The sequence below is a fragment of the Alexandromys fortis genome, unplaced genomic scaffold (assembly GCF_014885135.2).
Source record: "Alexandromys fortis isolate MF-2015 unplaced genomic scaffold, M_Fortis_MF-2015_v1.1 scaffold_317, whole genome shotgun sequence".
Taxonomy (NCBI): domain Eukaryota; kingdom Metazoa; phylum Chordata; class Mammalia; order Rodentia; family Cricetidae; genus Alexandromys; species Alexandromys fortis.
The window spans coordinates 184,010-198,207 of NW_026068201.1; the positions used below are offsets into that span (position 1 = coordinate 184,010).

Consider the following 14,198-nt stretch of genomic DNA (forward strand, 5'->3'; position numbering starts at 1 on the left):
TGTTAAATTGTTTAGAGTGATGGATGTTATAGACTGATGCCTCACATGAGAAGATATCATTCTTAAAAGATACTATGAGTACCATGTCATCTCCAAGTAGTTTTAATTTGCATTTCTCGAATTCAGAAGGATAAGGAATAGCTTTTTTTAAATATATCTCTTAGTTATATTTTTAATTGATATATTTTAATTTCTTCTTTTGAGAATCCTTTGCTCAAATCAATAGTTCGGTGTCTAATTGGGTCACTTGTTTACTTTTTATTTTTTGAGTTCTTTATATATTCTAGATAACAATCCTCTCCTTTGAGATTTCAATTCACAACAGCCAGAATGGCTAAGGTCAAGAAAACAACTCATAACAAATGCTTGTGAGGATGAAGGGAAAGCATAACCCATATTCACTGTTGCGATCACAGACTGGTATAGCAACTCTGGAAATCAGTGTGAAAGTCACCAAAAAGCCAAAAATAAATCTGCCATATGCTAAGCTATACCATTCCTTGGCATTTATTCAAAAGGCTGGCATCCTACCTCCCAGATGCTTGTTCAGCCATGTTCATTGCTACTCTATTCAGAATAGCTAGGAAATAGAAAGAACCTAAATGTCCTTCAACTGATGGATGCATAATGAAAATATGGTCCTTATGGATGATAGGATTCTATTCAGCTGTGAAGATCGATGAAAATAAAATTATGAAAATTTCAGGTAAAGGAATAAAACTAGAAAATATTTGACCAAGTGAGGTAGCCCAGACCCAGAAAGACAAGTGCCATGAAGTTCTTTGTTATTTCTGCATCCTAGGCCCAAACCTTCAGATGAGCAGAAACTCTTCAGATATTACCAGGAGTAACTACAAAAACAAAGACCATAGAAAGGGACCGTATGGAGAGCTGTATAGATTTACAGAGGGGAATATCAAGAGACAGATGATATAAAGGGGAGAATTGGGGGGCTTAGCTGGGGAGGTGGAGATGGAATAAAACATAGGAGACAGGAGGAATAGATAACACTAAGGATGTTTGAAATGTCCATAAGGAAGTAATCATCTTATCTTACCTAATATTATATAGAATATATATTATACAGTTTAAATCAAGCTATACTACCAGCGATGATAATACTCCCCAAGAGTCATAGTCTATCCAACAAAAATCCCAGTACCAGGCACAAAAAAACTCCTTTCTCTTTATATATGAATAGAAAGTAAACTACAAGAATGTGTTCTGGGTCAGGAAGGATTAAGTGGGGTGGTGGATGGGACGGCAAGGGAGAACAGGGAGTATGGGGAGGAATAATTAACAGTAATAACTTTTGAAAAAGCCACATGGAAACCTTATACTGTAGTTGCTTCCTAAAATGCCTACATATACACATCTAAAAGGAGTTTAGATGGAGTTACCTTCTAACAGGGGACAATGCCTCATCAGATATCCTGGGTATCAAACGAAAATCCCAGTGCCAGGAGAGAGTTACCTCTATTCCAATGGTTGGTCAATGGGATCCAATAGATGCCCCCAACAACACAGTTTAATACCACTGCTCTTGATTACCATGCAGAACTCGATAGGAAGACCCTATTGCCAAAGACATCATATTCCTCAGTCATAGGACATGGAGAAACCAAACTAGAACTGGCCTAGATAGATGTTTGGGCATTGCTGGCTAGCTTTCATAATGCTAGGGGTTTCTATGCATGCTACTTGGGGAGAAAAGTCATAAGAAAAGTCATTAACAATCTTACTCAACCATGAACCCTACAAATGACAATAACCAGCAAGGTAATATATGCCCATAGGTACAATAGTTGCACAAATTTACTGAGAGCAACCAACCACTTTCTGGTTGCATTAAGTTCTACTCCACAAAATAGAACTATTGTCTAATACCCATCCAACAAAGACAAATCCAGAAGTTGGCACCTAGACCTATAAGAACTCCAAATCCAGATGCCTAAATATAAGTATAAAAACAAACAACAACATTCAGAGCAATATGTCACAACCAGAGCGCAACTATCCCTCTATAGTAAGTCCTGAATATTCCAACACAGTCAAAGCAACCTTAAAACCAACTTAATGATGATGATAGAGACCCTTAAAGCAGAGATGAAAAACTCCCTTAAAGAAATCGAGGAAAAGCCAACCAAAAATTGGAGGAAGTCAATAAATCTCTTAAAGAATAGCAAATAAAAAACAGGAAAAGACAAACAACAGTTGATGGAAACAAATAAAACTGTTTAAGACCTGAAAATAAAAATAGAAGCAATAAAGAAAGCACACTGAGGGAATTCTGGAAATGGAAAATCTAGGCAAGTGAGCGGGAACTACAGAAGCAATCATCACCGACAGAATATAAGAGATAGAAGAAAGAATCTCAGGCATTGAAGACATGATAGAAGGAATTGATACATTGGTCAAAGAAAATGCTAAATCTAAAAAAATCCTGACACAAAACATCCAGGAAATCTGGGACAGTATGAAAGGACCAAACCTAAGAATAATAGGGATAGAAAACCTCCTTTCAAATTGCTAATTTAGGAATAAGTCTTAAGAGACTCCCAAAACAATATAGACTATTTCTGTTGCCATTAGTTTCCTCTCAGAGATTAAAGATAAGTCCTTATTGCAGAAGACACCACACATTTCAGTCAGGGTACTTGGAAGAATCCAACTGTTAGTGAATTGAAAGATTCCTCAACGAGGACTAGCTCACATGGTACTGGAAGCTTCAAAGGGAGAAAAGCAACGACACAGTCCTACCTAGCTGCGATGTCTACAAAATACAAAAATGACAATCATAAAGATGTCCCCAAAGGTGCAATAGTGGCACTTAGAAATCGGGAGTAACCAGCAGGCCCCTACCTGGACTTAAGGCCTGGTCAACAGAAAGGAATTCATGTCTGGTACTATAAGTCTAGCTGACTACTAGTGACTAGTGAGATCATGGATCTTAGAAAAGAAGCTACCACTGCCACTTTCTCAAACCAGTATGTTTTTTAATTGCATTTTTGATACTTATCCTTCTACCAAAAGAGATCGTGGCTGTCATTCCTTAACAAAGAAACATCCTTTTTTTTGCAGCAGAAGACTATTGCAGAAAACCACAATAGGTCAAAATGCAGAGAAGAAATAAATAGCAGAATTCCCAGGTCCACTTGATATATTTGTAACAAAACACATAAGGCTCAGGGAATAGCACAAAGCGGGGTAAGAGTCAGAGAATCAGGAAGTCGGCTGTGAGATTATGTCTTCTATTTAGGACAGGGAAACTGCACCCATGAAACCTTAACAGTATAGTAGCCCAAAAAAGACCTGAACAATGGTTACCAGTTGACATACCAACATGGCTGGGGGAACTCTCATAGGACTCCACCCACAGATAAAGACCAATTACCAAATGCTGAGAGAAATATCAGTTTTCCCTAGGAATGAGCCCCTAACTGGTTATCTAAAATGTCTGGGTAAGGTGGGGTTTAGGGCCGGCATAAAATCCTGTGGTGATCGTTTTAGGCTAATTAGCTGTCTCATCTGGTTATTCTAATATACTATACAGACACTTCCACACTCTACTACATGTTACCATTACCTAAATATGTCAAGATGTAATGACCTTTGGTGAGTACCTAGGTAAAAATAATAATGAAAAAGAGAAAATCTAATACTTTCAAAAGCTCGAAGATTTTTGTTTCTGCTGCTGCTGCTGCTTGATTTTGGTTTTAATTTATATCTCACTATATGGCCCAGACTAGCCTCAAATTAGAAATCCTCAAATTTCCGTTTCCTGAATGATGAGGTTACAGATGTGTGCCATCACATGCAGCTTAAAACCTAGCTTTAAACATAAAATCTAGAGATGACTTGAAACTATAGCACGTTAAACCTTATTAGACTAAAGGAAGAATTCTTTATAGGGAAGCATCTGAGACTAATCCAAATGACCATGGAGAGATAGGCAAGGTTTCCTGGCGACATCTGAGAATAGAACTGATTTCACATTTCTATGATGTCTGAGCTAATTTCCCCCCAGGGACAGGAAAGACAATGATTTGAATCATCTTTAGCCCTATCTGTTTAGTGCTTTGTTCCTTCTATTGTAAAATTAGTTCCATGGTTACAAATGGCAATGTCACAGATGATTAGTCATAACGATCCCAAGCTAAACTCAGAGTTTTCATCCCCTCGGCTAGATTTAGAAATATGTGGAGAATGTGGTAGATTGTCATATTAACACCGTCACACGTGAATACGATATGCTTCCTTGAGTGCTAAGGAAGAGGAGGCAGAATGTGCAGAAGAGGACTGTCTCACTCCCGTAGATTTGTCCAGTGAAAATTTATCTACTTAGTGCAAACCCAGAAAGATTAAGTGCCATATTATTTAAAGCTCCCCAACTCACTTATTTTAGAGGTGGGAAAGAAGACCAAGGGTGGAAAAGACTTTGCCAATCAGCAACCAAAATATGACTTAAGCTTTGGACTCTCAATTCTAACTCTGTTTTTTTTTTTCCTGAAAATATTTTGGTACTTACAGGTTTTGGTGCATAGCTATTACTATCTAGAGCAAGAATATCATCCATGGTCCAGGTAAATACAGATTTCTCAAATTCTCTTTGGTATCTATTGTTAAGGAGTTTCTAAAGAGATAGTTTCTAACGTCTTCAACAAAAGCTGTAACTAGGTTGGCTGCACTGGACAGTTTCTTAAAGCAGAATCACAGTGCTCCCCCTTTTGTTCAGATTAGCATAACCATTGTTGGATCTTGTGTTTTGAAGACATGATGTTTGAGAGTTGGGGAAAATAGGGCATACTTCTAAGACTAAAGGATTTCCCTGGGGTTTGAGACTAGAAACACTATGAAAAGAAATTTAACTAGGAAAGATCTGTTGAATCAGACAATAACAATAATGTTTGCCCTCTTTGAAGACCAAATGATATGACAAAATGACAACAGTTTATTGTCATACTAGCTTAAGTATGCAGAAGTGAGCAATTATATACACATATATATGTATATATATAATTTTATTGTTTTGCAATACTTTTTGAGAATCTACTCTGTGTCATGCACTGGGTTATTGATTAGACATCATAATCAACGAATGAGATTTCCTTCCATGTATGGAATTTACATTTTAATAAGATAAATGAGCTACAAGTAAATGAATACAGAAATGTGCAATTTTGCAATAGTCAAAAGTATAATGATAAAAAATAAAACACGAATAAGAAGCAATACAAGTTTTTTGTTGTTGTTGTTTTTTCGAGACAGGGTTTCTCTGTGGTTTTGGAGCCTGTCCTGGAACTAGCTCTTGTAGACCAGGCTAGTCTCGAACTCACAGAGATCCGCCTGCCTCTGCCTCCCAAGTGCTGGGATTAAAGGCGTGCACCACCACCGCCCGGCATACAAGCTTAAAATTTTAAATAGAATATTTAACATAAAAACTTGAAGCACCTTATTGGAGGAGGATTTCTCTAGGCAGGGCGACAAATAGTTCAAGATCTCTGTTTGAGAGCATGTCTGGTACATTAGATGAATAGCAACGAGCCAGTAGGGGTGGCTTAGTAAGAACACAGGAAAAGGAACAAAAGATAAAGTCAAAACAGCGAGGAAGCTGACCCTACATGACATTGTAAGTAATAAGTTTCAATTTTTACTTGAATAGAAATTATGAGCCATTGGAAAGCTTTAAACAAAGGGGAAAAAATACCTTAGGTCATGATAGCCTGTCCTAGTTAGCAAGTGCTGAACAGACTCTACTTCATTTATTAAAGATAGCATCACAAATAATCTAGCTTTCATTTTGAAGTACCACTTCTCAGAGTTTTAAATCTATTGCAATCAAGTGGGTGAATTACTAAAATACATCATCTTATTCAGTAAATCTGAGACAGAGCCAAAGATTTTGCATGGCTAACAAGGTCTCGGGTGATGCAGATGTTGCTGGCTACCATACAAATCTTTGAGATGAAAATGAGAGCTATGGATAGATAAGTGAACAGAAAAAAAGGAACTTTGAAGGGAGAACTAAAACTATACTTTCTAAAATATCTGGAGCATATTTAATTAGAGTAATGCATTTATGATCTTAGGGACGTAGCTCACTGGTAGCGCACTTGCCTAACATGTACAAGGGCCCAAGGTTAAAGGCCAGGACAATGCACATGTAAACAACCACAGTGCACTTACTTGATTCCATCAACAACTTTAAGAAGTAACTATATAATGAAGCCCAGAAGACAAATGAGAAAATTAAGCCCAGAGTATGTGTATGTTTGGTATGGGGTTACCTTTAAGCCTACAGGGTTAATTTGTGACTAAGTCGAGACAGAACAGCCAGAACATTATGTTTCTAGAATCCTTGTTCTTTCTACCCTGTTATTGATTCATGACATGAAGAGGATTTTTAAAAATTTTTAATTTAAACTCTTTTTTCACTTTATACGCCAACCAGAGTTCTCCCTCCCTCCTCTCCTCTCATTTTTCCCTACCTTCCCCCACCCAACCCCCACCCACTCAATAGGATAATTTTTAATACATTTAATTGAGAAAAGAAAATGAGCTGAGGTGAAATACCGCTAAATCATCTTTCCATAACTGTACTTTCACATGTGATTTCAAATAGTAGTGTTATTATTTAAATTTAAATTAATTCCATTTCAATAAAAAATTAGGTTTTCCTTCTCATTAACACCAGTCATGTTTCAAAAGCTTGGCCGGCTAGCAGATGTCTACTGGAGAGAGGAGATAAAACATTTTTCATCACTGCAGAACATTCTGTTAGCTAGCTCCGCTCTAGGGAAACAAGGACTGAAAATGTTACAACTATACCCTCGACTGGAAAGTAGGCCCCAGGCGAAGAAAAGAAAATGGGTTTGGATTTCTCTTGTGAGGGAAGGAAACAAGATGAGTCAATGAGGAGTTTTCGGAAGGTCAAAAGCAAGCTGGATAGTTTTGTTCTCGGTGTGTGTGTTTAAACCTTTTAAAACAGGGCTCGAGAAACAGCTCTGTGGACCACAGTCATCTGGAACTCCAGGTCCAGGGAGCCAAATGCCTCCTTGGGTATCAAGCACACATGTGGTGCACAAACATACATGCAGGCAAAACATCTAAACACATAAAATAAAAACTTTAAAAATATTTTAAAAACATTCTTTTACCACTTTCCATTGATTTTCGCTTATTGCTTAGTAATAAACCCTTGGGAAATGTTAACTGGCCTCCTTAAGCTAAAGAGAATATTGGGCGGATGGGAAACAGGAGACTCCCATCATCTAGAGAGCTAGAATGCATGGAGTTAGGGGATATAGTGACACAAACTGTTGTTCTAGCCTTCATCTCCTGGTGATTCCTTTCATAAGTATTTATTTGTTCAAATTAACCACAATGTTCTTCACGTGGGGAAGCAGACAGGCACATTAGGATCATCAATGATGCTCTTGGAACTTAAGTAGGTGCGTGTCTTCCCGAAGCCCTGGGAAATTCATGACTTAGGTGGCAGGAGTGAAAACCTTACATCTGCACCCGAAATTTAAAAAAAAAATTCTAGGAACTTTTCTATACATTCAAGTCTCTTAATATCTTGCTTAAATTTGCTTTAATTAATGAGGAAGGTTAGGCCTGTCCTGGATTAGAAGCCAAGAGGTTAAGGGTACAGATTCAGGGAAGGAAAGGACAGAGACAAAGACAAGGTAGACAGGGAGGTAGAGGGCAGAGAGACATTAAGTATATATTAATGGATTAATGACAAAGAAGAATCAAAGAGAGGAGAGAAAAAGAAATTGAAAACCCAAAGGATGCAATTTCATCCCATTGAAAACTGTCTGGGTGGTCAGTGCAGCTAATTTGTCCAACATTTTGGGATTACCACAAAGAGGTCCATGCTGACTGCCAGCTCTTCCTAGAAGAAGAATATCCCACCACCTATGCCCCCCCATGCACCACCATGGCTACCTCACAAATGTCCTTGAGGTGCTTGATGTAATGACGCTCGGTGCTCATGATCTCATTGATGACATTGGCCCGCATCTGGTCGCGGTTCTGTAGTGGCCGGCCCAGACAAAGGCAGTCTGAATTGGGGTCCAGGTGCCCATTCTGCACATCACTGGGCCCTTCCTCCACCCCATCCTCCTGGTTCACCCAGAGCTGTAGAAGTAGGCAAAGAAAAAATAAATAATAATGGGTTAACCTTCTTTGAGAAATTTTCAGCTAGAGAAAGGAAAAATGAGTAACTATATATTTACAAAGCCTTCAATCAGAAGCGTTTGAAAACAAGAGTGCCAAGACTAACTCTAGGGTGTCTTGCTGGCCCTAAACTGGGCTTCAAATTCAAAAAAAAAAAAAAAAAAAGATCTACCTACCTTAGCTTCCTAAGTTCTGGAGATTAAAAGTTTACACACCCTGCCTGGCTCTTTTCTTTCCTTTTTTAAAAAATGTGTATAATTAATCCCTTACTACCTACCATTTAACACAATTAAAAGTTCTATAATGAATAAATATTTTAAGGAGTAGATATGGTTTTTAAAATTTATTCCAAAACACTGGAAAATAAAATTAGTTGTATTTATAATAATGAAAACAATTATTCCCTAATATTCTGTTACTTTCTCCCATCCCAGCCTATGTCAGTATATGAGATATCTTCATTGGGTGGAATTTCATCTCTGAATGCTGTATCAAACTTGCTAAAAATTCTGGATAGACTAATGCAAACATTTTCACAAATATTGTTCACACATGCTTCAGCTAGCGTACACAGGCTCCTGGATGACAAATAAAAATATAAAAACTGCCTATACTCTGTCATATTTCTAGAGGACTTATTAAAGTACTAAATGAATGACTGAATCATTGAATGGAAGTAAATCAGGGTTAGTGACATCAAATTATCAATTATCTGTATCAGATATATACTATGCCTAACCACTACATGACTGTAAAAGAAGCCCTGGAGAACAAGATGGTGGATTTCTCATTCTTCATTAGAGTCAATGAAGTCTTTCAAAATCTAGTTCTTGTCTTCCTTTTGCATTCCCTCTGTTACTGCCTTCATCTCTCTATAATAAGACACAGTCCCAGAGAAACACCTAGCACCAATCTGTCCTACATGCTACTAACAGACCAGGTCCTTGACAATAACTTTGATCAGCGAGCCTCAAACCAAAAATTATCAAAAACCTCGCACTGCTTAAGTCCATATGCTTCATCTACTTTTCAAAATTTTCACAATACAACCCCAATTGTATTTCCACTCTTATCTCCTATTCTCTTCAGAAATAATAGGCTTTTCTCAGATTTTTTTCTTTATACAGATTGATATATATATGTATATATATATATACATCAAGCCTATATAGAGTACAGAAATAACGTATTTAAAAACTTAAACAATAATGACTTCAGCACTCAATTTTCTGATAAAGAAACTGATCTTCACAGGCACTGCCAGGGACAACATCTTTGATATACGTATGTGTGTGTATCTTCTAATGGTTTTAAATTATTTACTCAATACAAAGGAGATATATGCCTCACAAAATGTAAAATAGAAAACAAGTAAAACTGTGGTGGTTTTAGTGACAATGGTCCCCACAGATCCATAAGGAGTGGCACTATTAGAAGGTGTGGCCTTATTGGAGGAAGTCCATCACTGGGCTTTGAAGTTTCAGAAGCTCAAACCAGGCCCAGTGTCACACTTTCTCCCTTCTGCTGCAGATTGAGATGTAGAACTCTCCTGCTACTTCTCCAGGATCATGCCTGCCGGCATGCTGCCATGCTCCCCACCATCATGATAATAAACTAAAACTCCAAACTGTAAGCCAGCCCCAGTTCAATATTTTTCTTTGTAAGCGTGGCTATGGTTATAGTGTCTCTTCACAGCAATTGAAATTCTAAGACAAAGACCCTGTTTAGTAGAATCAATGAAGAATAGCAATATTACAACAGGCTTACAGAAAAGTCATTGAAAGGGAACACTATGAACAATTGTACACTAAAAATTCAATTAAAAATTATGCAATGGATAAGTTCTTAGAAACACACAGACTAGAACAAACCCAAGAACAAACAGTAATCTAAGTAGGGCAATAAGAAGCATGAGACTGAGCAATCAGAAGCTGCTCACACAGAAGCAGGCGACAAGGTCTGCTGGTTTAAATATTTGATTTCAAATATTTAAAGAATTATTGTTCATCTTTGGCAAAACCCTCAAAATACAAAAAGGCAGACACCTTAACAAAATGTTAGCAACATTTTTTAAACCTTCCTTATCAAATGGGATTGATCTCTGCAATACAAAAGTGGTTTAACATAAGAAAAGCAATGTAGTACAACATAATAATGAAAGTTATGAAATCCCACATGCTTATCTCAATCAGTATACTCCTTCGTGATTAAAAAGTATTTAATAAACTAGAAATAACTTCCTCCAAATGATAAGGAGTATTTATGAAAAGAACATACACCCAAGAAATCAAGGCTATTATCTACTCTTATCACTGTGATTCAATATTGTACTAAGAACTCTAGCAAGAGTAACTGAACAGGAAAAAAATAAAAGAAATTTAATTTAATAGAAAATATAAAACTAACTCATATATATAAATCATGCAATCATATACACAGGAAACTCTAAAGAATCCACCCAAAAGCTGTGCTAATAAACAAATTCAGCAATATTTGTAGAATATGGGATAAATATTTTAAAATTAACTGTACTATCTAAGATTAAAATTAAGAATACTACATTTAAATAGTACGAAAAATCAAGTAATTGAGTGAATTCAACAACTTTACATTTTTTGACATCTTTAGTAGTCTTTCTCTATAAATAAATTAATAATTATAAAAGGAACTGAAATGTCTCACCAAAGATTCATAAATTCCTAAAGAATCAGTTCCCAATGTAGCAGTGCTCAGAGGTGATGCTGGGGAAGTGATTATATCATGAAAGTGCCGATTTCATCAATGGGTTAATCAACTGATGGACTTATAACTTGATAGACTAATGGGAGTGCTGGAAACAAGAGATGGGATCTAGCTAAAGGGGGTAGTCCTTAAGAGTGTGTCCTCAGTTTTTTCTTTCTCATTCATATTCATGTCCTCTCGCTCTCTCTTTGCTTCCATGGTATGAGATCAGCAGCCTCCTCTGGAACCTTTTCCTAGCACCATTGTGCTATGCCTCCATAGCCTCGGGCTGAAATCTCTGAAACCATGATCCAAAATAAACTTTTCTTCCCTTTAAATTTTTCTTCCTTTTTTTTCCTTCAGGTATTTGGTCACAATGACAGGACGCCAACTACTATGGGTAACATCATTATGCGTTCAAGGAAAGTTCTAGAGTTACTTTTGTCTTATCTCTTAATGGAGCAATGTGATGTTTTGTAGGTGAAAGATGGAATATTTAGAACTGTCAGCTAGAAAACAAAGAGTGCATGCTAAGAGTTTAACGGGCAGTTCTGTGGGAGGTTGGAAGACAATGCTGAGAAAAATGAAGATAATGGAGGCCTGGCTTGTGAAGTGTCAAACAGAACTCTGAGAATCCCATAAAGACTCGGTCAGGCTCTCTCATTTGTGGGATATAGATGAGTTAAGCATCTGTGGAAGTGAAACCTTTGCTTTAATGGGACAATGGACACTGGTGAGCTAGTAATGAAAAATCACCTGTGATTAATAAGAGACAGGCATTACTGAGGCAAAACCTGGGAAGTGTTCTCTCGGGGTTAGCACATAAACGTTTGGTCCAGGCAGGGCTAAGACCTTCAAGTTGACAGTAGAATTTGCTAAGTAATGTGTAAGACACTTCCACATGGTACTAGTTTTGAAGATGTGAAGGGGACACAAAGAATTGCTGAATCACAAAACCTTGTGGCAGTGCTGGAGGACCTACAGAGACACACTGAGTGACCATCAGTGAAGGTGAAGTGTCAGTAAGTGGAAATTGTAGGACTGAAGAGAGAAGCTGAGGCTTGTCAACATGTGGCGTGGTTAAAAGTCACAGTTAGCTTTACTTGTCACCTTGATATACACAGAAAGAGGGAACCTCAATTAGTAATTGTCTCTATTGGACAAGCGTATGGGCATGTTTGAGGCACTTTCTGATTTCTAATTGATGTAGATGGGTTCAGTCCAGTGAAGAGGGCACCATTCCTGGGAAGGTGGGCCTGAACTATATAAAAGAATGACGGCCAAGCAAGTCAGGTAGAGCAAGCCAGTAAGCAGCACCCCTCCATGGTCTCTGCTTCAGTTCCTGCCTTGGGGTTTCCGCCTTGAGTCCTTGCCTTCAGTTCCCTTTCTCCCTAGATGATAAACAGTAACTTCGAACATGAATTAAACTGGTTCCTCCCCAAGTTACTTTTGGTCAGTGTTTATCATAGCAGCAGAGAAGTAAAGTAGGGCATTGCCCCACTAATCAATATATAAACACTTAACATTCTTGCCTAGCACAAAGATAATCAGCAAACTCCTTGGCCCTCAAGGGAAAGATAATTAGTAATTATTACTAATTAACTGAAAATCACCATAAGAAAGCTGTTAACAAATTGCTTTTCCCTTTCTAACATACATATAATTAGAAGTAATGATCTCCAATAAAACAATGAAAATTTTGGTTGCATTAGAAATGGAGGGGAGAGGGATGGGGAGAAAAAGGAAAACCTCACAGAAATGCATTCATAACTACATTAACACACTAAACTAGGACTTGTCCGCAGGGTTTTACTGTACCATAGTACACCCATGATATCAACCACGTCTTTCCAACACATCCTTGGAGCACAATGAAGCCAAGTGCCCTGAACTTAACTCTGGAAGTGTAAAAGCCAAAATACATCTTCCTTCATTTGTTTCTTTCAGGTATTTTGGTCACAGCTACCCAAAACATGCAAACAAACAAAACCAATGTAACAGACTAAATAAGGTTTCCTTTTTTAAAATTGTATTTCCACTTTCTATGCAAGAAAGCCAAGGCAGTGAGTCTCTCGTGGTAAACAAGCAGAATCTGAGATTGATGCACAGTCTCTAAGTACTTAGACCAAATCAGGAGAAAATCTGGCAGGGTAAACAAAGTAGACTTGATAGCTTGGGTAGAAATATGGGCTTTCCAACACAAAGTAAGTTACCTGACTTCTCTAATCCTCAATGTCCTTATCAGTAAAACAGAATAGTATCAGTCCACTTCAGAGACCATTGCAGGAATCATATGCATCTAAAATTCTTACATGAGATATCAATAATAGTTCCTGGCATCAAGTCGAGACTCTAATTATCCCGTAATTTGATACCATCTGCCTCTAGAATAATAAAGCAACATCTGAGAGGCATTCTCTAGTCAGGCTACTTTAGGAAGTACTTAGAAAGTACTTTGTTCTCATAATTTTCCTAAATATTTCACACACTAAATACCCCCTCCTTTGCAACCAGACTCTATAGCCCTTCTACCCCATCATCATAGTCTGGAATCTTGATATTTTATATATTAAAAGTCTTCCTAAGTAATGTATCAAATCAATGAGGGTAACTTGGGGTCCTATGAAGCGCTTCAAAGGCAATACATTTTTCTAGTCAGTCAAAAAAGAAAACAAAAGTTGAATCCCTCTAAGATAAACCATGTTCTCCTTCTCCCTGTTTTTTTTTTTTTCTTTTTAGTGACTGTTATGGGGCTCTACTGCTTGGACCTTGATGGAATTCACGTTCATTAATAAAGGAGCCTTAGCTGGGCTGTGGTGCATGCCTTTAATCCCAGCACTCAGGAGGCAGAGGCAGGCAGATTTTTGTGAGTTCGAGGCCAGCTGGCCTACAAGAGCTAGACAGGTTCCAAAGCCACAGAGAAACCTTGCCTTGCAAAAATAAATAATTAAATAAATAAACTAATAAATAAATAAATAAATAAATAAATAAATAAATAAAGGAGCCCCAAACAAGTGCTTTGGCAGGACCTTTGCAAGGTCGTGTCTTCTACAGTTCCAATAGGCTTTCTGTTTGAGCTTACATGAAATCAGAAAACATGGTTCCTTTCACAATAACCAAACAAAAAATAATTGGAAATAAATTTAACCAAGAAAATGAAAGAATGCTACAATAAAAACTTCAAGATACTGAAGAAAGAAATTGAGGAAGATATCAGAAGATGGAAAGATCTCCTATGCTTGTGGGAGAATTAATATTGTGGAAATAGTCACCCTACCAAAAGAAACCTACAGAGC

At 37.4% G+C, this 14,198-nt stretch overlaps 1 protein-coding gene across 10 annotated transcripts in view; it reads right to left on the minus strand.

The window, feature by feature from the left end:
* The window catches only part of Arhgef9 (Cdc42 guanine nucleotide exchange factor 9), a 304,200-nt gene that overhangs the window by 65,054 nt on the left and 224,948 nt on the right, over positions 1–14,198 (minus strand). For all 10 annotated transcript variants that reach the window (XM_050129946.1, XM_050129945.1, XM_050129937.1 and 7 more), the window contains one exon: positions 7,951–8,142. In XM_050129946.1, the coding sequence (XP_049985903.1) occupies positions 7,951–8,025 (75 nt within the window). In that variant the 5' untranslated portion in view covers positions 8,026–8,142. The remainder of the gene's footprint in view (positions 1–7,950; positions 8,143–14,198) is intronic.